This window comes from Rhyacophila brunnea, unplaced genomic scaffold (assembly GCF_057557595.1).
Source record: "Rhyacophila brunnea isolate RB1 unplaced genomic scaffold, BYU_Rbru_1.0 scaffold_14, whole genome shotgun sequence".
Lineage (NCBI taxonomy): Eukaryota > Metazoa > Arthropoda > Insecta > Trichoptera > Rhyacophilidae > Rhyacophila > Rhyacophila brunnea.
Window position 1 is genome coordinate 12,447,049 of NW_028232796.1, and position 27,590 is coordinate 12,474,638.

At 33.1% G+C, this 27,590-nt stretch overlaps 2 protein-coding genes across 3 annotated transcripts; one reads left to right on the forward strand and one right to left on the reverse strand.

Annotated features, from left to right (window-relative positions):
- The first annotated feature begins 769 nt into the window (after nucleotides 1-769).
- LOC147075632 (activator of 90 kDa heat shock protein ATPase homolog 1) lies at nucleotides 770-13,317 on the forward strand. Of its 2 annotated transcripts, XM_085941936.1 has the most exons (4): nucleotides 770-982; nucleotides 1,106-1,484; nucleotides 2,912-3,448; nucleotides 8,558-13,317. In XM_085941936.1, exons 2-4 carry the CDS (start codon nucleotides 1,125-1,127, stop codon nucleotides 8,687-8,689), a joined length of 1,029 nt encoding a protein of 342 aa, XP_085798062.1. In that variant the 5' UTR covers nucleotides 770-982; nucleotides 1,106-1,124; the 3' UTR covers nucleotides 8,690-13,317. The 2 variants fall into 2 exon arrangements, with proteins under 2 accessions (XP_085798062.1, XP_085798063.1); XM_085941937.1 differs by lacking the exon at nucleotides 770-982 and having other exon boundaries at nucleotides 989-1,484.
- A 5,072-nt stretch (nucleotides 13,318-18,389) lies between these two features.
- LOC147075633 (uncharacterized) lies at nucleotides 18,390-20,384 on the reverse strand. Its single transcript, XM_085942355.1, has 3 exons — nucleotides 20,352-20,384; nucleotides 18,993-19,223; nucleotides 18,390-18,642 (listed from the first exon to the last, which is right to left on the reverse strand). Exons 1-3 carry the CDS (start codon nucleotides 20,382-20,384, stop codon nucleotides 18,559-18,561), a joined length of 348 nt encoding a protein of 115 aa, XP_085798481.1. The 3' UTR covers nucleotides 18,390-18,558.
- Nucleotides 20,385-27,590: the final 7,206 nt, after the last annotated feature.

Here is a 27,590-nt window from a genome sequence, read left to right on the forward strand (position 1 = left end):
TTGCGAGTCCACGGTTTCAGATACATTGAAAAATACACCTCACAACTTCTAAAACTCGCGTGTGACTGGCAAAAATATTTGGATGGATTTTAAATTAGGTACGTATGTACCTACCTATAATTCGAAAATCTGCATGTGTCATTGCTGGTCATCAATGACGTAACCTCCAAGGACAACGGAAGTAAACTAGACATCACAAACCCGAAAAAAATACAGTCCTGTTTTACCTTGTATGTTAATTATTAATACCAACATTTTGTAGATATATCTACCTATTAATTGATTCTCCTCGATTTGCCGCCCTTGCAGTAAATGCCGCCCCCAATCGACGCTCAATCTGCCTGCCCCCACGGGACGTCACTGGTCCAATATAATTAACTCATAATAACAAACATGACAAAAAAGTATATACAATGTCGTAGAATATTTATTTTGAAACTGACGCGGCGCCGGGTCGTTATCACAGTATTGCAAACAGTAGCAGTGTGGCCGTAGTTTTGTAATAATATGCTATGCCATTGGTGATACGTGGTCAGTGTGTTTTATGTGTGTTAGATTTTCTATTAAATTGCCTATCTAGCTCAGACGGTCTTAATATTAAATTTTAATCTTTAAACTATAACAGTTCTCTGTAAATTATTATAATAAAATTAATAGTATCACAAAATAATGATTTTCGGGAAAACAAAAAAAAATCAAGGAAACCATAGACACAATGTTATGTATGTTTTATTTTTTGATGTGGCTAAACTGATTTCTAGAAGTCTCTGGAAATACATGTGTTCCAGAAATTGACGATCTTTTTTAGCTGTCAGTTGCCAGTGCTGTCAGAAAATATTTGATTGACTTTGTGTCTAGTGTTTAGTAATGACCGTTGCATCGATTTAAATTAACAATTAATTTAATTAGAAAATAAACTAAACGCACAACATCTTTAATATTTTTTCGAACTGACCCAGATTAGTTTTGATTGATAATCTAGGTACAACAAATACACCAACTAAATTATTATCTTACGTCTACGTCCAAGGAAAACCTTGAATGAAAATATAGTGGTATCTTACACAATTACCGAGTGGATAGTAGTTTTTTTTTTAATTTCCAGGATAAGCTAATTTCTTACGATGGCCAAATGGGGCGAAGGAGATCCTCGGTGGATCGTGGAAGAGCGACCCGATGCCACAAACGTCAACAACTGGCACTGGACTGAGAAAAACGCTGGCCCCTGGTCCAAAGACAGAATCAAAGAGTTGCTGGTCGGCTTCGAGGTGTCCGAGACCAGTAAAGTCTGTACAATTACAGAGATCGAGAAAATAACTGGGGAGGCTTCGGCCAACAATAGGAAGGGAAAGTTAATCTTCTTTTTTGAATGGGACTTGAAACTGGTCTGGGAAGGGAGACTCACAGGTGCTAGCGGTGATCCCATCAAGGGGAATATTGAAATACCCAATTTATCTGAAGAAAATGGAGTCGAAGACATCGAGGTAATCCTACTGTATTTTTCAATCAAATAATACGTTGACAGCTGTTTCCATAATTCAAATTATTAGTAAATATCAATGTCAGTAACCTCTATACTTATTACTTTTTTTTGAAATTCAGAATTCATACCTATTATGTATTATGGGTAAATGTGCCGCAGATGCCGTCATGAGATTTTATAACTTTTTAGACCAAACCAAACCTAGCCTCACCTAACATAACCTAATATGAATACGTGTATTAATTAAGGCGCTAAGTACCAAAAAGATAAAAACTGACATTTTTATAGAAAAATATTCTACATACCAACACCAATAACTTCAACTATGGTCTAAGTGCCTCAAGCAAGTCAAAAAAATACAGCAAAATATTTAAACATGTCGACGTTATAAGTCTGTTGGCGTGTTTTATTTATAATTGTGTAAATAGCACTGCAGTGGTCAACGGCATTCAATATAAAATGGCTGACGATGGTGTGTTGACACTTGCGAGTTCTTAATACCTAAAATTATAGAAGCTGCCGTGATTGCTTCACACTGTAAAACCACATTTTTCAATAGGTCTGCTTCATGAAATTTTACTGCAATGACTCGGTATTTTGTAACTACAGGCAATACTACTTTTTGGTACTTAGACGCTTAATTAATACACGTATTCATATTACCTAATATAATCTTAGTTTGTGATAATGATGCATCAAAATGTATGAAAATTTCAAATTTTAATTTAACAATTGGATCAAAAAGGCTATGCGCCGACAGAAAAAGGTATTTATTATAATTGTCTACATGGAATAAACTGTTTTTTTTTAAAAAATATTATAAAAGCTGATGATGGCATCTGCGGCACAATTACCGTATTATGTTTAATAACTATCAAATCCAGCTGTTTCTGCTAGTAAAATTGGGTCAATATTGAAGGGATACATTGTTTGTTCAATAGAAGAATATCAACATTATCATTTATGACATTAAAAACCTTGACGAGTTTTGGCCTTCTCCAAAAACTTTTTTCAACTTGGACGATCCAACATTGATGCTTTCCAGTTGCTTCGGCTTTAAATTCTTAATCCCCCGTGGCGCAGTCAAGCCATCTCTGTTTCGGCAGTCCATGCTGTCCGTTGCTCTCAGGGCACGCATGCATAGTGGGCTTTGCTTGCAACCCTGGAATTCTATGCATAAGTTCGATCCAGCGCAGTCTCTGAATTTTCATATGCCACGTAACAGTGGTGAAAGGTGGAGGTAGGCTGTTAAGATAGGACATAAATAGTGCAAACTAAACTTTGCCAGTCATACTTATTTGTTTTTATTGACCTAATAATCCAAATTGCAGATGGTGCCGATTAGTTTTTAAATTTCAATGAAACCCGCATGAGTGTCACATATTCATCCTGGTTTGATTTCACTGATTGATTGTCTTTAATCTTCAGATCCGAGTCACAATAAAAGAAAACACCGATGAAGCCACACAATTAAAGGAATTCATGCATAAAGTTGGCCGGGACAAAATTCGCTCTCAACTTTCCTTATACATTAGTTCGCTTAGAGAAGAATTCTCAAAGGGGATGATACTTCCCAAGAAAGACGGCACCATGCCCAAAGTGGACAGCGTATCCAGCATCACGAGCGGCTTCAACAAAAAGATCGATATGACCACCGTCATCTCACCTGTCACCAAAAGTGTGGGCACAAAAATAGATGTAGAGACAATCAAGATCACCAAGCAATTTCAATGCAAAGCTCAAGAGTTTTACGACGCGATGACCAAAATTGAAATGGTGATGGCTTTCACGAGAGGGGATGTCAAAATGGATGCAGTGAAAGGCGGTAAATTCAATTTGTTTGGGGGGAATATCTCTGGCGAGTTTACAGAATTGGTGCCGGGAAAGAAAATAGTACAACTCTGGCGTTACAAGCAGTGGCCTGAATCTCATCATTCCGTTGTTACCCTCACTATGGATCAACAGGTATTTTTATTAATTTTCTAAATACTTTACCTTGTGTACTTTTTGTCATACTATCTCAGGGATGCTAAACTTTTTTGGGCCCTGGGGTAATAAATATCAGAGGCACCAGAAACAGACCTTGGGTACCTATTAAATTAAAATGGCATTTTACATAATATTGAATAATTTTTATAGTCTAAACACTCTAAACTCTAGTTGTTTGTGGTTTGCTGTTTGATATTGCACGTCTTTCAACCATGAATGTTTTGGCATTTGTGGAAAATTAATAATTTTTGCGTGTTTTAAAATGTGAATATGTATGTACAACTTTGTGTATCCCAAATATTTCTTCCGTTGCATATTTTTTTGTAATTGATTTTAATAATAGTACAGTACTCTCTCTGATCCGCCACCCCAAAAACCAGACAAGTTTCCAATTAGTGAAAGCGGCAGATTATAGTAATACATACAAAATATGGTAATAATTAAAACAGGTATTTCGTAGAAATAGTATTTTTATCAACTTTGTACTAGAAAATTACAGTTTTATTTATAATTGAAAGTATTTACTAAATTATACATATTTATAAACTAAGTTTACTAACTAAATATAGTAAATCACTTGACACAACCAGTTGTTCAGTGCGGTAGATATTCTTGAATAGCTTAGGATTCCTGGCTTTCCCTATGACCAAAAGCTTAATTTTGTGTGTCCCGTTTGTATGGAGCACTGCATAATTGTGATGCGGTCCTTGGGCACTTTCCTTTATTATATTATATTACTTTCTTCGTGATGAACATTCGTTTTATGAAGGAGAAGTTTCCAAAATAAACCCGTCTCATCTGCGTTGTATACTTGTACGCGGCGGACTACTGAATTTGACAATCGAATACCGGCGAATTATAGAGCTTGATTTTGTGCTTTCAACTAGTAAAAATAACGGCGGATTATAGTAGTACATAGTCGGATAATCGAGCGGCGGATTACTGAGAGTGTACTGTATATTTAATTTATAGTAGCTATATATTTTTGTCGAGCTTTAGGACCTAGGACACTGCGAATTCAGCTGTTTATCGTCTCTGCCCTGAGATTTTTTATAATTCTTGTAAATTTTTCTTTTCGTACTCTGGTGCTAGTCCTCTAGCCCTTTTAACCCTATGGTAAGTCCGGCCCTGCATGGAGCCTCCAATTGTTGCCATCTCTGATTAATGGATGAATGAGGTGCTGAGGACTGATTTCAAAAGAAAATAGGCGATTGTAAATTCTATATAATTGTTTTCAAAATTCTGGAAATGAAATGTTCTCAAATGATGCGTTCTTATTACTATTCCAACTAAATAAATTCATATTTAATTATGGTTATCAATGTTCTTCGTAGATTCATATTTCATTATCTTTGAAGGAGGACAAGTCATGGTGGAACATTCACATAACAATATATTATGGTTGCTATGAAAATAATAATATTATACTTTGTCTATGGGATATATTCAATGGTAACATTAAAATGTTGATAACTTTTCATACAAAGCTGTTACACAGCCGTGATGCGAAAACTGTTAAGGGGGGACATGCTCGTCGAAGGTCAAAATTGAGTTTTTATTGTATTTTCAAACCATGATCTTGGACACTCCTTAAACGTTGTAGATGATCTATTTATATAATTTTAAAGCCTTATTATCCTTTATAGTTATTTTAAACATTTGATGACTGCATGAAGTATTTTTGTTACATAAAATAGTATTCTTTTAAACCTCTCGCTCTAATGTTTTAGAATATAGTCATATTTCGGTACATAACTGTGCAGTGATGTTAAGATTTTTTACATTTATTAATTTTTAAACGCATTTATAAAACCATTAGCATAATTTATTACGAGATAATTTTTGTAAAATATTCACGATAAAAAATTATATTGATAATCTCTGTGATCCCAAATTTGACAAGAATTAGGCATTTTATTATTCAAAAAATCGGCAAGATTAACACATTTGAAGATGATTCTAAAGATATTTATTATAAGCTATGTCTTTGACCATTCAAGTGTGATAAACATCTTATGAATAATGATTGCTTTATAATCATTATTGACCTAAGAATAAGGTAGTGTTTTTTTGAAATACGCCATTTCTTTTGTCATTCCCCAGTGGTTAAGCTACAACATACGGCCGTAGCCATAAATTGACAAACTATAATTGAAGTAGGGAGTAAAATGATATTGACGCGCGTGTTTGAACATGTACCGTTTAAAAAAAAATAAAAAAAAATTCTGTTAGGTACATGTTCAAACACGCGCGTTAACATAATTTTACTCCCTACTTTAATTATAGTTTGTCATTTTATGGCTACGGCCGTATGTTGTAGCTTAACTACTAGGGAATGACAAAAGAAATGGCGTATTTCAAAAAAACACTACCTTATTCTTAGGTCAATAATTATTATAAAGCAATCATTATTCATAAGATTTTTATCACACTTGAATGGTCAAAGACATAGCTTATAATTCGTATCCTTAGAATTATCTTCAAATGTGTTAATCTTGCCGATTTTTTGAATAATAAAATGCCTAATTCTTGTCAAATTTGGGATCACAGAGATTATCAAAATAATTTTTTATCGTGAATATTTTACAAAAATTATCTCGTAATAAATTATGCTAATGGTTTTATAAATGCGTTTAAAAATTAATAAATGTAAAAAATCTTAACACCACTGCACAGTTATGTACCGAAATATGACTATATTCTAAAACATTAGAGCGAGAGGTTTAAAAGAATACTATTTTATGTAACAAAAATACTTTATGCAGTCATCAAATGTTTAAAATAACTATAAAGGATAATAAGGCTTCAAAATTATATAAATAGATTATCTACAACGTTTAAGGAGTGTCCAGGATCATGGTTTGAAAATACAATAAAAACTCAATTTTGACCTTCGACGAGCATGTCCCCCCTTAACCTGACCTAATAACAACACCCCCTCAACGATACGCCACTGCGCACTTCGTTGATGTATTTTCCTAGCTCAGTCGGTGGAGGGGTTATTAATAATAACGATGTTTCCTTTTGAAAAAGTCGGTAATGACTTGGTTTTATTTCCTTGTATGTAGCGTCTAGTAAATAATTTTACAGGCCAAATGTAGGTGAAGGCGGCAGACAGGAATACGTGACGACCGATGACTGCGAACGCGAGAGATGTTTCCCACCCGTAGGTAAACGGGATGTGAAACTCTCCCCGGGGAGTACTTCGGCGTTCAAGAAGCGAAGAGATGCGCGGCGAGAACTGGTGAAACTGGTCCAGAGTGTTTGAAGAGAGGCTGCTAGTAGAGATGAGACTTGTTCCCGAGGGAGGATCCGGTAGACTGATAAAAATCTCTCGGATGCGCCCTCTTTTATAGCAGCCTCCCTTATTCTAATTGGTCCAAAGAGTTTGAGAAGGGGTGACCAAAGATTCTACTATGTCCGTTAATTCGTACTACATGTTACCTCTTGTTTATTTAATAAGAATTTACTGGTTTGTCAGAAGGACCAAGTATCAAGAGATAATATATTCTGTGCACGTGGATGGATATATTGACGTTATAAAATATCGTCTATCTAATTCTATGGATTTTATATGAATTTATTTAGAGCATTTAAATAGCTATCTCCGGCATAAACTCGCGGTTTTAGTCTTATGCCAGGAGTAAACGCACGATTTGATTAGCGTTTAAATTACATGCATTTACAACTACTTACTAGGTACCTATTGACATAATAATAGGCCCTGTAATCATTATCCATCGACCTTCACATAAACATTTGTGATTTTACGACGTAAAACCTGTCTGTTGCCTTTACCTTTTACAATATTACATTTATAATAATAACAGTTTAATCTTAAAACTACGTCTTATATAGTAATACGAAATAATATTTTACTATTTCCGAAAAATAGCAAAATACTACTTCTTCATAGAGGTAATTCGCAATTCAATGTCGAAGAGTATATCGATCGGCGATATTTCCCCCGCATTGCCTTATTTTTAGCCGCTGTCTTTACACCGCACAGCTGCATAAAGGTCGTGATTTTAATTTATTTTATTAGAAATCGGCGAAGCTCCCGTCTGTTGCTATCAAGAATTTACTCTTTCTTAAATATGCGAATTTCCTCATGCTTTATATTACAGACGATAAATACCCTAATTAGGAACACAATAATGAAATAATATTTCCGAAAAGTTGAATTCTAGAGACTTTAAGGCGTTATTTTCTGAGTTAATCTGTGCGCCGGATACTTTTTAGCCGGTAACATTTTCGTATACACGCACAGAGGCACACCCATACCAACGCGTTGGTAGGTGTTGCTGCGTTATAATTTTAAGTGTTGCCACTCGCGGATAATTGATTCTATAATTATTAGTTTGCTATTAATGAGTTTACGAATCGAAATACTATTCGATTAGTGTGTTCCACATGACATATTAATTAATTATATACACTTTTAATACTAATCACTCGCTACCGCGTTCTTCTTCTTTATGTTAACAGTTATTCTTCTTCTTTCATACTATTACAAAATATATTAATTACACTTATACACTCTTATAATAATCTCTCGCTACTGCATTCGTCTCTTTATGTTTAACAATCATTCTTCCCCTTTTATACTAATATACAGTTACATAATACATTTATATCTAACATTTTATAATAACATCGTCACAGGTTTTTTTATTGTATAGAACAAGGCAATTTTACATCCATCATTCTTTCACACTGCATTACCCTGCTCGTAGCAATCGATGCCCCGTTCGATACGTTTACATACCGAACGGGTAGCGTAAAAACCTGTGAACAGATAAACAATTTATATGTGATTCGACAAGGAAGCGTTTTTAGGCGTTTTACTAAGCCGTATAGTTAGAGATCAGGTTTACATGTCGGCTTATTACTAATCAATTTATTGTGCGAAGGCACCTACCTACAGGTAGGTGGTGACACTAACTTAATTATTTTTTTATTATTGTCACTTACATTCGTTTAATCCATAGCACCTTAAAAATAATATGGACAGCGACTAATATGGAATTCATATTGTTTTTATTATTTTTTAAAATTAAACATTGTGAATATATTTTGTTTCAGACTGATCACACATTGGTTACTTTGAAGCAGACAGGAGTGCCGTCGGCTGACGTAGGAACGACTAGAGAAAATTGGAATCGGTATTACTGGGAAAGCATTCAGAGAACGTTTGGCTTTGGAGCCTTTTTGTGAGGTGCTCATTGACAATCCACAAACGCTCGAAAGTCCAGTGGAGTGTTGCATCTAGCGGTTTTTGTGTTATTCATTTATAACAACTTTGGAATTGCAGTTTTTTTAATACCTACTTAATTAACAGTAATTAGTAGTTAATTTACCGTATGCTGCAGGATTGGCTTTCGTTTGGTGTACCCACAATTATTTACATATATATATGTATACATACTTATATAGATTTCAATTGCGTCATCGCGTTGTTACTTTAATGTGAATTATTGGTGTGCTATTATATATAATGAATTATAATTTGTGTCTATCATATTGTGCTCAAGGAGCAGAGGCGAGAACGCCCTACTCATGTATCATGGGATGAAGATTCGAATACCGTGGCTGAGCCGATTTACATTGTTTTTCAATTAATATGTGTTTTGATCATTGATGTATTAAATTAATGAAATGTGTTAATAAAAGCACACCATGTCTGACTGAATCTGAACCTTTTATTCTTTCGTAAACAGATACATGCGGATTAGTAATTATTGATTAGTTAGTGATTGAAAAATTAACTTTAAGGATTAATTTGCAAACTACGTTGATTTGAATATACACCCGATCCTCTTTTTGCACGGATTTTTTTTGCACGGTTTCGAAATAATTAAAAAAAATACCGATTATTTTTTATTCACATTGATTTTTTTACGGTTTAAAGAATCTAAAAAGAATAAAAATATGTATGTATGTAAGTACATATTTATCAAAAAAATGCGTTGCAATAGACTGCACGCAACTGGTGCATAACTATGTTGTCATCGGATGCCGCCCAGACATACATGGCGCCACTAGTCAATCACTTCGGGTTCGATACGATAGATGCGCCGCGTGCTTTGGCGTCAGCGTCATTAAAATATATTTCCAGCGATGAGAGTGATTTTTCATCAGAGAAAAACAGCAGGGCACATTTATTGTCAAGTAGCGAGACGAATGAATACATTTTTCTTTGCTAAATTTAATTTAAATTGAAAACTATGTGTTTTCATGTAAGTATAAATATTTTAATGTATAATAAATAAATCCGATTTATCATTTAGTTCAAGAATTTCGTATTTTGAGTTGATTTTAAGAAATGGAACCTATCTACCATTTTTGTATGGGTATATACCACCTTATCTTTTTTTACACGGTAGTCTTTGGAACGTATCCCCTGTGCAAAAAGAGGATCGGGTGTATCATTATTATTATATTCTGTAAACATATCTTCAGCTATATTGCCAGATGTTTGTTGTAAAAATACATATGGTTATGTACTTAAAAATGTACTCTAACTACATTACAATAAGAGAAATTTCTACAGATTTTTGTCAGATGTCTTTGAACTGTTTTGGAAAATGTGTTCATTTGTTAGAACATTGTAGTCTGCGTGCATATTAATGGTTTGGATATATAATAGACCCAAATGGTTGGTTGAGTGCATCAAATCCTATAAAAAATGATTTATCTTGGTCCACATGCTCCGTTTTGGTATTGGAAATATGATGTCGTTATTTCATGGAATATAATAATTATTTGTTATTTTTAATGAACTATAATAAATAGTGCACTGTTTCGAATTTCCCTGGATATTAATTGCATAATTAACTTGGCTTAAGTTAAGTTAGCGTTAATTAATTGTACCACATAATTTATTAACAATCGAAAAGAGTTTGGTCCTCGTAGAAAGAACGCCATTATTAACTGACTGTTCGTTTTAGAGAAAGGCCATTATAATTAAATATAACGTATTGATATTATTCATATTTTGAGAGTCGTTGATCATATTAGTATCATCTTTTTGAATTATTTTATTTTTTAAATTGAAACATTTAAATCAGTATTTTCTAAATATTAACATGAGCATACCTCTTTTGAAATATTATTTATATATATATATATATATATACCATATACAGCATGGCCCCTGACAGGGCTCTAGCCTGGAGGTCCGGGCTCAGGAAGGGCTCGGCGTGGCAAGTCGACCAAATAAGTGAGATAAACACACATCACAAATTTGCTCTAATAGTAAAAAAAGGCGCTATTTTTCTTCACTAATATTATTATTTAAAATTATGTGGTTGGACAATGCAATTTATAATATTGTATCGATAACCGATAACTCCATAATTCAAATGGATGTAGGTAATAAAATTTACAAAAAAACACTAAATATATTAATATAACTAGAGCGTCACACTGCCTTTATCCTTAGCAATAGATAGGGGGGCCCGCCAAAGCTCCTAGCCAGCGGCCATGGTATACGGTATACCCCTATTTGGACGAAAACAATCGTTCACAGAGAAAATTATCACTGTATATACCTACATTTCTAATGATTAATACTAATTTAGATAATTCAGTTTCTACTACTTTCATTTTATGAGACCCGAGTCGATATTGAACACGATACGACTCAATACAATTTTTTGCATTCAGATGCAACACTCAGCAAATGCATAATCTTCCTGTTGTAAAAATCGGTATTTATCTCGCCAGGGTTGTCTCGAATGATTTTTGAATCTAATATTTATCATCTTGCTATCAGCTGGAATGACAAATAACTATAGTTTTAGCTCAATATTTTATTTAGTGAAATAAACGAATACATTAAATGTTCTAATTATTTATGTTACTCAGTACAATTCTTATCTACAATGAATAAAAATATATTTACCTACATTGAATCTATCACTGTGTCTAATTACATCATTTATCAGTCACGCTAGCTGCAGATTTGTTTAATTTTCGAATGACACGTCACGTCAGTAACTGCAGAGCAGTTTGGCGTTACTTGTATGATAATAAATGAACTCCACGTCGGCAAAATTATATCGTCTCTGTCATCACTTCCCAATATGAAATGGAGGCGAACATAGATGCAGCAGATTTATAAAATGAGTTATCACTTGGTATTCACCACATTTAGAAATTGTTTTTACAACAAGAAACAACAGGTATCTATTTGTAGTGATTACCCATTTTATAAATAATTATGAATTACTATCGAGTAAACACTGAATCTCTTGAAAAACACAACGATGTTACAAAGTTATTATGAAATTTGCAAACTAATTTAAAAATTAAATTTTACCTTACGCACTTAACCGCTATCTGATATAATATGCAACACTCGCCATTCTGGGTGGCGGCTTTCTTAGGTTAGAAAAATTTATTAAAATAAAAGTCAACACAGTTTAGTGAACTTATCGTTTATTTTTGCTCGCTTATGTACCTATCTACGATAAGTATTAATGCTTAATTTATTGGTTAACCTGAAATTGTTTTTATGTCCTCAATTCTATTACGAGGGTGGGTCAATAATTCCTTAGAAAAAAGCATTAAAACAGTTTTTATTTTTGTATTTTTTTTTTATTTCTCAACATAATCTCCTTGGAGCTCAATACACTTGGTTAGACGTTTCTCAATTTTTTTAAACCGTCAGAAAAATAAGTTTTCGGAAGGTCCTCAAAATAAGCATTTGTCCGATCGATGACTTCTTCATTTGAAAAAAAACGTTGTCCACTTAGCCATTTTTTTAAGTTTGGGAAAAGGAAAAAGTCACTGGGGGCTAAATCTGGCGAATACGGTGGGTGGTCGACCAATTCGAACTTCAATTCTTCAATTTTAGCCATTGATCGTAAACATGTGTGAACACGGGCATTGTCCTGATGAAAGAGGATTTTTTTCCTGTTTAAATGAGGCCGTTTTTCTTCAATTTCGTTTTTTAGCTGGTCCAATAAAGATACATAATAATCCCCTGTTATTGTTTTTCCTTTTTCCAAATAGTCAACGAAAATAATTTCACGTGCATCCCAAAATACAGTAGCCATAACCTTACCAGCTGATTTTACGGTTTTCGCCTTCTTTGGACATGGTTTGTCTTCGCAATCCACTGCTTTGACTGTTCTTTCGTCTCGGGAGTATAGTGGTGTATCCATGTTTCATCTACAGTCACAAAGCGACGAAAAAATTCATCCGGATTGCGTTGCATGAGCGACAACAGGGCTTTAGAGGCCACCGCCCTATTGCGTTTATTGTCTACTGTGAGCAAACGCGGCACCCATCTTGCAGAAATATTTTTCATGCCCAATTTGTCATGTAAAATAGAAATGACGCTACCTTTTGAGATCCCTGTAACCTCAATTATCTCACTCAACTTTAATCTTCGGTCACTTAACACCATATCGTGGATTTTATTGATCATTTCTGGTGTAGTCACCTCTACAGGACGTCCTGAGCGTGGTTCATCCTTTGTTGATGTACGACCACGTTTAAATTCATTTAACCAGTTATAAATAGTTGCAAGTGAAGGAGCAGATATGCCGTGAACTAAATCCAACTCATTTTTTATTTCCTTTGCTGTTAACCCTTTTATATTAAAATGTTTAATAACAGCTCTAAACTCAATTTTCTCCATTTTCCATTTTTCCATTTTCCACAAGCAAATTTTTTTTTTAAATGTACGAGAAACACACAACAATCCGACCAATCTGATTGAAACTTCGCAGCATACCGAATCAGTAGTGCCGCTGCATGAAAACAAACCGCTTACAGTACTAGTCGCGCCACCTGTCGGCTTTTCTAAGGACTTATTGACCCACCCTCGTATAATATTTTTATTGTCTGTCTATTTATTGTCTGGTTTATTTTCTCATGTACCATTTTCTTCATGATATGGATACGCGGAGAAATGAAGAACCAATAAAGATTGATTTCTTTTACTGTGACATAATTCTTTAATTTAAGATAACGACTACCGTTTGACATTTAGTGACTACTTTCGTTTATAGAGACTAAGGGCCAAATGCAAAGATGTCAACGTTGTGCAAAAGTAACTAATTATGAACCCAATGGATAGTTGACAGTTTAACAAAACAATAATTAGCATGGCAACATTGCCATTAGCAATCAAAAGTGCTTGTTTTAAATTGACATTCAATGATAAAAGTATAATAACTGCACTATTTAAATTGAGTGTGCATGTGTGTGAAATGGATAATATAAATTAAAAATAATTTAACGGTTGCTTTAAAAGTGGTTTATTTGAATAAATTCACTGCGGATATAATGTCCCTAACATTTGGACAATAACACTTGGATTGCATGTATTGCAAAGCTATGATACATGCAAATAAAAAATGTGTTGGTTTGAATAATTTGGATTATATAATATATTTATCTAATGCTAGTCTTTCGTGTTTGCATAGATAATTGGTATTCAATACATTTTTACTTTGATGAAAACAAGTAAACGATATTAAGTACTGCAATTATTTAATTTCTGTTTACAGTACGTATTCATTTGACTCATTGCGCCTGAAAATCAGCTACATGTCACGTAATATACCTACCTATTTTTATAAGTATGACTATGCATATGGCCCTAAGTACAATGTTTTAACCAAAATGTCTGTTAGTAACCTCTTTTACTTAACCATTAATTAAATAAAATTTTTGTTAAAACTAATAATTAAAGGAGTATTTGCAAAAAATTGTATTGCACACATGGTATTTAATTATTCTATCCCAGCTAAAAGGTTATCATTCTAATATATACAGAGTTCGAATGCATGTCACTATCATGAATTGTATTTTGTAGATTCTTTTCATTTTAAGTTGAGAAATCAATTGACTGAATTTTCTACTGCACATCTGTTTTTATTCTGAAATCAATGATGCAGTTTTAGGAACCCATCTTAGGGATCTCGGTCTATTACAAATATATATTTTTTATTCTTATTTTCCTTTATACATATGAATTTCCGCGAGGAAGGTATTATGTATGTAATATTATAATTATATTGTGACATTCTGTGTTATTTAAAATAGCTGTAAACAAACTTTGTTTATTCTATTTGAAATGGAATATTGTGACCATTTCGTTTTAAATATGAATAAAGTCATAATGGACATAACATGTTTTTTTATTTCTTATGCTTATACATATTATTATTATATAAGAGAAAATTTTGATAATACCTGTGGGTCTATTCAATACACAGGACAGCTATCGACGGTAGTTTATCATATTTATGTATCGAGTGTTATAATTTTTACAATAAGTTAGCCATCTGAAGTTTAGATGGGTAGTCAACTTTTTTATACCTACCGCCCACTTTTGTATCTCTGTTAATAGTAAAATTTTCTAATCGCCCACCGGTTCCACAGTAATGGTGATTTATAAAGTAGGGAAGTAACTTTACTTCATAAAATGTGTAAAGCAGAGTTACAGCAAGTTAAAACATATAATAATAATTACTTACCAAATGCTTTATGTCAGACTTTCACTAAGTTTAGCAGAATAAATCTTTATAAAATTTTTGCATACATAGAAGCATGAAGTCTGATGAAATTACATTTAATTAATAAAATTATTAATGAGATCGCTGAGGCTGATGCTGCGAAACTAAATACTGGATATCTGGCTCAATATTTGTGAGGTACAAATGAAGGTCTCCTCTTTCGAAGAAAATGATTTTAAAACCCCTACCGCCCACTATGAAATCTGGAATGGCCACTAGTGAGCGGTAGGGCCAGATTGACTACCCCTGATCTAAACAGTCAAAACTTTCTATCTCGCTCTAAATGTTAACATGCCAGGGGAGGGGCTGTTAAAAATAGCACTTTTTGATGGTTTAGTTAAGACGGTTAACTTATTGTAACAATTAACTGCCTTAATACATAAATTACCGTCGATAGCCGCATTGTGTAGGTATAGAATAGCTTCGCTACGGCCATCTTTGAATGGAAGCCTAATTTTATATATTATATGTTGGCCAAAAATGTAATGATTTTTCAATCTCAGTCGTGCCAATAAATCTATTCCACCCTAAAAAAAATTGTGTGGTTGGAATATATTATTTTATGAGAAAAATTTATGCAAACTTTGTTAATTTTCTGTCAATAACTTGTATATTAGTAGGTCACGTGTTGCTTAGGGGCAGCACATTTTACTGAGGCGGTAAATTAAGGTAGGAATACTAATAAAACAACTTTCTAGAGTAGATTTGATAGAGATGACAAAGTTGTCGCTTCGGCGCCAATGCTTGGGCCATGTCTGTATTCAGGGTCTGTGGATATATTGTATGTAATTACTAAATTAATTGCACTAACTTACATTGATTATCATTACAAAGCAGTGATGTTTTGTGGTGGGTAGAAGACCATGCACTGCTTGTGGGTGGCGGATAAAGAAAGAATGAAGAGTAATACAGTATATACCAGTGGCGAAGGCTCCATAGTAGGCGATTATTTAAAGCCTACCTACTAAGAAAAATAGATCTTCAAGCAAATAATTTAAATTAAAAAAAAATAAATACACTGAAAAATCCAAGATAAAATTGATAGTCATCTATCATCAAAATTCAGAAGTAAGTACATAGCTTTATTTCATAAATTAGTAAGGTTTATAACCATAACTACTGCCGCATGGATTCAACTATGTTATGAAATATTCGATGGGAATTTAAGATGTGGTTTGTATGCGTTTTTAGTCACATGACGCCACTGACGCCAGTCTCTGTCTGGCTTTTTATTCTGAAATCATAGGCTGTTTAGTTAGCGCTTACATTCGCACATTTATTCAAAATAATTAATAAGAAGATAATTTAAAAAATAAGTTCTGTGGGATTCAATTGTGATTGAATCCCACAGAACTTAAATATTGATTGTTGTTAAAAATATAAAATAATTTATCTCGCAATTTTTATTTATCAGTTATTTATACCTAAGTCTGTCTTTTAAATATAGAAGTATTTTAAAATGTCTAGCTTTACGGGTTAAATTATAAATTGTTATGGAACATACGAGGGTGGGTCAATAAGTCCTTAGAAAAGCCGACAGGTGGCGCGACTAGTACTGTAAGCGGTTTGTTTTCATGCAGCGGCACTACTGATTCGGTATGCTGCGAAGTTTCAATCAGATTGGTCGGATTGTTGTGTGTTTCTCGTACATTTAAAAAAAAAAATTTGCTTGTGGAAAATGGAAAAATGGAAAATGGAGAAAATTGAGTTTAGAGCTGTTATTAAACATTTTAATATAAAAGGGTTAACAGCAAAGGAAATAAAAAATGAGTTGGATTTAGTTCACGGCATATCTGCTCCTTCACTTGCAACTATTTATAACTGGTTAAATGAATTTAAATGTGGTCGTACATCAACAAAGGATGAACCACGCTCAGGACGTCTTGTAGAGGTGACTACACCAGAAATGATCAATAAAATCCACGATATGGTGTTAAGTGACCGAAGATTAAAGTTGAGTGAGATAATTGAGGTTACAGGGATCTCAAAAGGTAGCGTCATTTCTATTTTACATGACAAATTGGGCATGAAAAATATTTCTGCAAGATGGGTGCCGCGTTTGCTCACAGTCGACAATAAACGCAATAAGGTGGTGGCCTCTAAAGCCCTGTTGTCGCTCATGCAACGCAATCCGGATGGATTTTTTCGTCGCTTTGTGACTGTAGATGAAACATGGATACACCACTATACTCCCGAGACGAAAGAACAGTCAAAGCAGTGGATTGCGAAGGCAAACCATGTCCAAAGAAGGTGAAAACCGTAAAATCAGCTGGTAAGGTTATGGCTACTGTATTTTGGGATGCACGTGAAATTATTTTCGTTGACTATTTGGAAAAAGGAAAAACAATAACAGGGGATTATTATGCATCTTTATTGGACCAGCTAAAAAACAAAATAGAAGAAAAACGGCCTCATTTAAACAGGAAAAAAATCCTCTTTCATCAGGACAATGCCCGTGTTCACACATGTTTACGATCAATGGCTAAAATTGAAGAATTGAAGTTCGAATTGGTCGACCACCCACCGTATTCGCCAGATTTAGCCCCCAGTGACTTTTCCTTTTCCCAAACTTAAAAAAATGGCTAAGTGGACAACGTTTTTTTTCAAATGAAGAAGTCATCGATCGGACAAATGCTTATTTTGAGGACCTTCCGAAAACTTATTTTTCTGTCGGTTTAAAAAAAATTGAGAAACGTCTAACCAAGTGTATTGAGCTCCAAGGAGATTATGTTGAGAAATAAAAAAAAAATACAAAAATAAAAACTGTTTTAATGCTTTTTTCTAAGGAATTATTGACCCACCCTCGTATTATACACAACAACGGATATTTTCAAAGATGATAGATAATATATTTTGAGCGTATGTTACGTTTATAAATGTTTAGGAAAATACATAATTCAATCGAATTGCTTATTTATAAACTAATTATATGAAATTAATTGAGATTTTGAAATTTCATCGATTTAGTGTACCTATTCATCAGTAGTAATATAGGGTTATCTCGTAAATATATCTGATAAGCTTGGTTACTCCACAGCCTACCTCTTTCCAAAAGTCACCCTTCGCCACTGGTATATACCTACTGTTAAAATGTTTTTTTTTGGCCGTGGCACTGACAACTTTGCCCGTCCAAAGCTTCAGTAGATTTACGTGTCGGAAGTTTAATGACTTATTGAATTTGTCTGCCCAATATAAGTAGGTATACAACTAAAAAAATCAGAATACTTTAATATTTACAGAAAATTATACAGGACTCTGTTTGCAACATTAATTTCAATGTCGAGCACTGAATTAATCTGTACGTAGTCGAAAGAGAGCAATACGGAGGGGAAAATGAAATTATTCTGTGCCAGGCAAATAAAATTAAATAAAAAGATGTTTCTGCAATATTAGTTTTCTTTATAAATGTGTCGAATTTTATATTGTGTATGTATAGTTATTTTTGTAAAATTTTATTCTTATTTAGTCAGGTAGTTAACGTTTCCCATACAATAAACGGTGTTTAGAGACCGTTCCATAATGACTTGGTGTGTTGCCACGTCCGTGTTCTTCCTATTTGGGCGGTGGGCACGTCTCTATGAAAGCCTTCAATCTGGTGCATCTACCTCTGTCCACCCATAAATCTGCTGGGCAGTTCTGAAAATGTTTTTTTTAACGTTTTTAGATACTATTGATTGATTTTATTAAAATACAGTAAAATACAATATGTCGTCTCACATTTTATTGTAAGTTTTGCAATTTTCGACGAGACCTTTGATAGGCTGAGCATTTCACTACCTATCATAATATTTTTTAAAAATCAAAGCTTTCATTATTAAAACTATAGAAAATTGTCGCTAGATGTAGCTACATGTTTTACTTGTAGTAGTTTTGAAACGAGCACATAATAAGAAAGGTTTGTATATTTGCATAAAGTATTATTTGTTTTACTCTCTTAGTATTTTTTTAAAACACAATATTCTCGCTAGAAAATCTATGTAACTTACCACAACCATTTGTCCCATGATACACATTGCGTATGTCTGAGATTCACAGGTTCCGGGATCAGCGGCGACATCTTTTTTACACTTGGCGACGGATTTGTCAATGGCCGCATTGAATTTGTCATCAAGCTGTTGCTTCAAGAAATTCTTAACAGCGGTGTTGCTCACTTTACCAGTGGTAGTGTTAAGCAGATTGTAACTCTTAAAGAAACAGTCGATGTCTTTGCACTCCATCTTGAACAAACGAAACGGCAGCATGTAAACAGGTAAAATTGTAATTACTCACAAGCCATTATATATATTATACTTAAATAAATTATAGCTTGGAAAACTTTTTTGGTGCACTTTTGTACAAAAGATGAATAGGCATATATTATATCCTATGGGCTATTTTTAATTTTTTCAAAATTTACCCAGGACCCACATAATTCCAAAATGGTGGAGAAATTTTCTATAATTTTATTCCCGTATGATTTCATTGATTGTCAGTTTGGACATGTAGGAACCTATTTATTTTGTAGTGCTGAATACCAATTTGAAGTAAAGCTTGAGATTTTTTAAATGGAAGTCCACAAAATACCAAGATGGCAGCCAAATATTATATTGATTATTTTTTATTCAAGTACCTACCTATATAAAAAGACACTCAACATTTAAAACTTGTTTTATCAAGGGATTTTACAAAACAAATCATTGCTTTTTCAATGGGTTTATTTTAACTGTTGATGCCAGAGGCAAAGCTCGGAAAATCCAACAAATTTTGCACTTTTGTATTAAAGCATGAACTTTGGTAGGCATTACATTATTCTAATCATATGCAAAAGCTCGTCATCAACACAGCACTCGAAATGGAAAATTTTACAAACCTACATTGATTATCTGAAAATAAATACACATAGTTATCTAATTTTATGTGTGTTTTATAAAAATAAGTGTGTTAGATTTTTTTATGGCCATTCTAGCTCAAATGGTAAAATTAATTTTTACACGAGAAGGAACGACAATGTTGCAGATTTTACGACCCGTAAACAATAATAATAAAACATTGCCAATACAAACTATGACAACTCGGCAATATTTTCTCTTCATACTTTCTAGTAGGTAGGTATATAATATTCTATATATTATATTTAACGTTTCATAGTTAAGTTGATAATAATAATAAAATTTAGGTTCTACTGTGTGTCATATGCAAGAAACACGGCTTCATTTTGCCGAACCATGAAATAGCCACTCTCCGCCCTTTTTAATGTGCCGCCCTTACGCAACGCATGCGCCTCCTACCCCCACGGGACGTCACTGATGCGGTATACCAATAGAAAAAAATTAATACACTTACATGGTGAAAGTGCCTGCGCTGACGATGTCCATGGTGATGACCATGGTGGGACTCATGTTGATCGCCATTGAAACACTCCTGTGGTGGTGGATTACTCAGAAAAGCAGGCTGCATATTATTACAGCACTCTTCTGGCCTCTGAAGGAAAGTAGCCAACAATGAATTAAAGTCTTACGTCACCCGCAGAAACAACCACTAACCACACTCACCAGTGGTAACTAGGGAATCCAATCCCGGGATCCCAGACAATTTTCTATACCTATGGATCCCGGGATTAGTAAACATAATCCCTTCGAAAAAGAAACCTTCAGGATTGATTTTTTATCAATCATAATCAATTAGCAATACCTGCACATGTCACAGGGGGAATCACCGGATGCTCCCAGATAATAAACCATTTTTTGTTGTCATACGCAATCGTAACAACATCAGAAAAATAATCAATTGGTTAATTTAACCAGCTAGACGCCACTGACCCGCGAACGGCGTCTAACCGCCAGTGCCACATACGTACAGGCAGGCACTTGTTTCTACGCCGACTTTAATGAATATTATTTTTATCTTAAATAAATAGAAAACACTGTTTTACTTTCCCATTATTATCTATTTTCTTCTTTCGACCATGTCCGATCCTAATAGGATCATTTGGGCGTCTACAGAGTAGAGGTTTGTATTGACAGATTTTGTTTTTACGAGAAATGGATGTCAGCCACTTGCTCAACCTTTTTTTTTTTTTTTTTTTGAATTATTAATAACCATGTCCTTGCTTTTTCGTACAAGGTGGTTGTTGTTAGTAATTTTGAACAATCACAAACACCCAGCGTTGAGAAAAACACATAAATGTTTTTGTCACGACCGGGAATCGAACCCAGGAACTCTCGGGTGGAAGGCGAGCGCCTTACCAACTTCACCACGAGAATTAGGTCCATACTCTGACACCCACAAATTGAAAAACAATATGTGTACTTTTGCCAGACCCAAGTTCGAACCTGGGACCCACGGCATTATAGTCCAACGCTTAAGCAGCGCGTCTACCGTGGGCGTTCATTATCTATATCGTTCTATATCTATATCGTTCATTATCTATATTACAATATTATTTACTCCGTTAAACCCATGTATTTCCAAGACTGAATGTACACAATATTAACATTGAATGTCTTAAATAGCATAAATTATGCTAGACATTTTTGACCGATTTTATCAATGCTATTTGTATACTTACTTAAATAAAAAAAATAATATTAACATCGACAAAAACGCCAATCCCGGGATCGTCAAATTGTAATCCCTTAATCCCGGGATCAAAATTTTGGCTCGGGATTGGATTCCCTAGTGGTAACCATTCGCTACGGATTGCATTTTATATACTGTTCCAACGGTTACATGTAAATTGTACATATTATTACATTTCGACGTATCATAGTTCAACGTGAGCTGTCTTACAGCAAAGAGATGGCCATCTGCCGTATAGAATTGCGATACAAAAATTATGCGTTGTTTGTGGATTATTGCAGACAGTAATGTTTTAATTTTATTGGATCCACTAAGAAAATTATTTTGATGTTGATTGGTATCAAATAAATATCTGATAATAACGCTGTCATTATTATCAGAATTTCAATAGGCACGACCTGATACACGGTTAGCTACTAGTATTTTATATAAATGATAATACCTATATGCTATATGATTGTAGGGGTAACCGGACAAAACAGAACATGAATGAAAATAGAACATGATAAAACAATACATGAAGAAAAAGAACGGTGACAAAACAGAACAGCCAGCTGCCAGGGGCAAAATAAAACATAAATTTTTGTCGTATCTATTTATTAATTAAATACTTATTAAAACTTAAGTTTATAAACGAAATATATATAAATATTTAATATGTATAATCACTGCATGATGGCGAGTAGGCGTAAAAACCTCAATTTATCTACTTAATTTTGATAATCATGCATAACTCGATAGAAGAATTAATGGTACTGTTCGGTTAAAGCGGATACAGCGGAAAACGCATTTTGAAAATAGCCGATAAACTAGATTATTTGTTAGGTTAACCTAACCAAACCTAACCTAAACTAACCTAATCTAACCTAACCTAAACTAACCCAAACTAACAAATAATCCAGTTTATCGGCTATTTTCAAAATGCGTTTTCCGCTGTATCCGCTTTAACCGAACAGTACCGAATTAATTATTATTAAATTTTTCTTTCTCTTTATTTCGTTCAACCTTATCACCCAATCATCTTGAACATACTATTATTAGATTGACTAAGACGAGATATACCGAGTTGAGTTCCGTTTAATTGAGGCTTTCCAGCGATTATGAATGCAGAATGATATAATTTGATTTGTTTACGGCGTATTGAAAACCTGTGTTATTAAATAATTATACTTACAACATAATATAGAGATACGACAATTTCAATATACCTATGTATATTTTTCCTGAAAGGTCATAGTTATATTTATCGCTGTTGTTTTGTCACTGTTATATTCTGTTTTAAATGTTCTATTTATTCATGTTCTGTTATATCATGTTCTGTTTATTCACGGAACCAATTTTAGGTATTTCTAATTTACTTGCTTTACCTATTTTCTTCTGTCTTTCCTCTGTATTCCGGTGGTTTTATCAGAGATAATAAAATGTGTATTCTTGTATTTCTTACGTTATATATTTGGTCTATGAAGATTGGCGTTTGCATTTATATTTTATTAATATGCTCTATGGCATTCACCTCAAATTATATTGCATAATATTCTCTATTTTACTATTTATATTTGTTAATGTTATAAGTGTTAAATAAAAAGGATTTCAAGTTATACACATTTATATTTTTTATAAAAATCGATGTTTTTTAAAATAGATGAAAAATATTAAAACTATGAATTAGTCAAAAATCTAAACGGTGAAAATTTGAAAACTCAATAAACTAAATTTTAATAATAAATATAACCATAAAAATAGTAACGAAAGCTATGTACAAAATATGTGACAAATTCACATTTTTTTTACAATTGTTTTATCTTTGACTTAAAAAAATCTTTTTAATGTTTTCAGATACATATTTATTAATTAATACAGTTGAAATTGTAAATTATCAACAAAAAAAAATCTCAAATTGCAAGCTTCGTATCTTTCCGCTAGGTTCTCTGTTGGCATATGTGATCCCCCTTAAATGTTTTATAATTTTAGCTTTACCTTATTTTGTAGGCTCTTTGACTATTTGCTTTTATTTCGTAAAAGGTACTGTTTTCTGAATGAATAAATAAATACAATATATTATGAACAAAGATGGATACATACAGCAGGCGGGTAACTGCAGTCGACATCCTCGCCATCAGCCACTTCCTATTGTAAACATAATTCAACTGCATTAAATCGCAGATATTCGATAGATATAATTCAATAGTAACGAATAATAAATGCACTTACCAGGAAAGTAGCAAAGACAAAAAAACAATATAATAGAAACCACATAATATTGACGTCAGCTGTCAAAAACGTCGATCACAAACAGATACTGTTCTGAAAATAATATTCCACTGGTCCTTTTATGTTTTTTTTTTATTATTGACCGGTGACATTCAGCCGAATCCCCATTATAATAATATTTACAATAGAATTTATGTAACCAAATTAGAGCAAATAAGTATTCGATGTTTGAAAAAAATGACAACTAATAGTGTGATAATCTGATAATAATGTGCAATAATTATGTCCGGTGCGGATGGCGAATTATCATTATTAATTAATTTTGTAGCACGGATATTGTTAATTGTAGTCCCTAAGTAGTACCTGTTTCACACGGGACACCTTTGCATTCACATATTATAAATGAACGCGACACTCGTGTGTCCCCGTCTGAACGCGCCATTCAGTTATGTATAAATGCGGAATCTCGCCACGCCGGTCGCGCCACACAGTGGAAACAGCTCTAAATAATGTTCCTCCCAATTTATTATTATATTATTTCCTGCGAGGACTAAAATAATTTTGCAAATTTTAACCCGTTGATTACTTGACCTCAGTTGCCCATTTTTAAGATTTAGAATTTATTTATTTATATAAGAAAACAAAACATTGTGGACATAAAAAAATCTAAATTCAAGACGTGTATAACATGAGATTTACATTATAACTAATATTACACTCACAAAAGAGAAAAAATATAATAATAATAAAAAAAACATAAGTAGGTACTTAAGTACAATTGTATACTTAAAATAAAATTTCGAATACACAATACATAGCACGTCACCGAAAATGTCTACGTCGTATTATTTATTTATCAAAATAAAATACGCTATACTATTGTCCGGCAACTTGATCTTGGCTACGTGGCAAAACTGTGAACTACAATCGAACTTCCGGTTTCAAATAAGGAACGCCCCTAAATTATTCATTACATTTTTGACATTTGTATTTGACGCATCTATCTTTTACGTAATTTAAAGCTTATTATATTCAAAAGATGTCCAAAACTATACGAAGTGATGTTCGAAATATTATTAGTAAACTTTTGATGTATTGTGAAGAAGAAAAAGAGTCGCATTTAAAAGGCGAGCCTATACAATACTTAAACAAGCCCATATCACGGGTGGCGGCCATGTCTGGTATGTCAAAATTCAGTGTTGTAATACTAGAAATATTTCCCCAATTACTGGAAATTATGTTTGTTTATTATATAGTTGTGTGTATCGTAATATGTTTTATTCATATTTTTAGACGTATAATAATTAAGTATAAATGATCATTTAAGTACACTGGTAGTGTAATAATAAATTGGCAAGAAGAATATTTTCAAGAATAAACATTATTGTAATTCAATCAATTATTACAGAGATGTAAAATTTACAAAAATGCTTAAAATTATATAGATACTTACAGGAAGTGTATCATTAATTTACAGGAATATCCCCAAGGACAGTTTCGAGAATTAAGAAAGAAATGACCACAGCGAGTGCCTCCTCTTCAAAAATCGTAACGCCTGGAAAAAACGCCGTGGAAAAAATAAGATTGCATTGGACAGTATGGACTTATGTACCATACGTCAAAAAGTGCAGGAGTTTTATACTATCCGCAAACAAGTTCCGACGCTGCGAACCTTACTAGTTTCTTTAAGAGAGTGCATGGACTTTCAAGGAAGCAAAGAATTTTTACGGCGATGGTTACATAAGCTAGGGTTTAAATTAAAAAAAAAGCCTTTCTAAAAGAAATGTTATCATAGAGAGACACGACATAGTTGCGTGGAGAGGTAGATATCTCAACACTATGCGAAATAATCGGCTTGGTGAAAATCGTCCTGTGTTCTATGTAGATGAAACATACGTGCACGCATCCTATGTTATGAATAAATGTTGGCATAGTGATGATATTAGAGGAGTTTTGAAACCGGAATCCGCTGGTCCTCGATTATGCATAATACATGCTGGGAGTGGAAATGGGTTTATTAATAATGGATTGGTAATATTTAAATCTAAATCAAAATCTGGAGACTACCATGACGATATGAATACAACTAATTTTAAACAATGGGTGGAAACACGCCTTGTTCCAAACATTCCCACAAATTCTATAATAGTTATCGATAATGCCCCTTACCATAGCGTTAAAATAAATAAACCGCCAACTATGGCCAATAAAAAAAGCGTTATGAAAGAATGGCTGAAAGAAAATAATATTATATTCGAAGAAAATATGGTTAAAACTAAATTAAAAGAAATAATTGATAGAAATAAACCAACACCAAAGTATTTATTCGACGAGCTGATCAAAGAAAAAGGCTCAACAGTAGTTCGTCTACCACCATACCACTGTGATCTTAACCCAATAGAATTTATGTGGTCACTTGTGAAAAGAAGAATTGCAAGTAATAATGTTGATTGCCGAGCAGCTGACATGCAAAGGCTAACAGAAGATGCTTTTGGAACGATAACACCGGACGATTGGAAAAAACAATGTGAACACACAATACATTTGGAAGAGGATTATATGATAAAAGATAGATGTTGTGAGACTATGAGTGACCAAAGTTTAGTTTTTAGTGTCAATTTTGATAGCAGTAGTGAAAGTGAATAAATTAGTATCGAGTGATGATGAAACCAATATGTCTGGTGTAGAATACCTCACATGATGATTGATTTAATCAATTTTTAATATCGTGTCCTTGGAAATGTACTTTTAAAAGTTGTGTTGATGACCTTACATATATTATGATGTTATCAATTATTTTAATCTTATTTGTATTTACGGTTAGTTAATTAGTTGTCCTCTTGTATTTTTAAACCGATAAGTAGGTACATATTGTTTTAAAGTTTATAATGTTAGGTGGATATAATTTAATTTATAGAAAATTATTTTCACAGTAGGTATGTGTTTCTACAACAATTTTACTAAAAATACGATATAAAAGACGGCATTTGTAAATTATAAAAAAATGTGATTATGTCATCAATATAATATTGAATATGTTATATCTTTCACTTCTACTTATTAAGTCATAATTTGTGTTCTCCTAATTATTTAATTCATAAATACCTGCAGCAATATTATCAGTTAATGTGGGTTCAATGATAGATTTCCTTCCAAATTCAATAATTACGCTGTATTAATTAACCTAATATAATAGTAATGAGGTGAAATTATTTTTCTATTGAGACTTATCAAACAATAATTAGATTTATAAATTAATTACTTATTGAGAATAGAATTGTTATAAATTAAAAACTTAATTTCGCGGGATTTGTTTTCTCAAAAAATGACAACATTGAGAAATATTCTATAAGTGACACGGGCGACTTCCTGTTGTCGCCTAAATAATGTTGTCGTACAGTAAGTAGCAGCGGCGAAGGGTGGAGGTAGGCTGTTAAGATTCGACACAAATAGTGCACTCTAAGCTTTGCCAGTCATACTTATTTGTTTTCATTGAACTAAGAATACAATTTGCAAATGCAGTCCTGGTCAGTTTTTAAAATTCAATTAAACCCTGCCTAAACCAAATCATAATAGTTTATATTGTATGCTATGGGTGATCCGACAGAAATAGTGCATTCTTTTTTATTCATAATTTTTTGTTTTCGTTGAATTAAGAATACTACATTTTATTACAGATTGTGTTGGTTAGCTATTTTAATTCATTAAGTCTTGCCTATACTAAACTATAATCGATAAAAAATATTCTTCTACATATAAAATATCTAAAATGATGTATGGTGTAACGTTAACCGATTGGTTGACGCCGCTGTTGA

Bases quoted from the DNA above. Each gene is read 5' to 3' on its own strand.
- LOC147075633 (XM_085942355.1), bottom strand. From the start codon at position 20,384: ATGAGTCCCACCATGGTCATCACCATGGACATC. The intron at 19,224-20,351 runs GTCAGCGCAGGC...CGTTTGTTCAAG, and splicing joins TGGTCATCACCATGGACATC to ATGGAGTGCAAAGACATCGA. The intron at 18,643-18,992 runs GTAAGTTACATA...AAACATTTTCAG, and splicing joins TCATGGGACAAATGGTTGTG to AACTGCCCAGCAGATTTATG.
- LOC147075632 (XM_085941936.1), top strand. From the start codon at position 1,125: ATGGCCAAATGGGGCGAAGGAGATCCTCGGTGGATCGTGGAAGAGCGA. The intron at 1,485-2,911 runs GTAATCCTACTG...TTTAATCTTCAG, and splicing joins ATGGAGTCGAAGACATCGAG to ATCCGAGTCACAATAAAAGA. The intron at 3,449-8,557 runs GTATTTTTATTA...ATTTTGTTTCAG, and splicing joins CCCTCACTATGGATCAACAG to ACTGATCACACATTGGTTAC.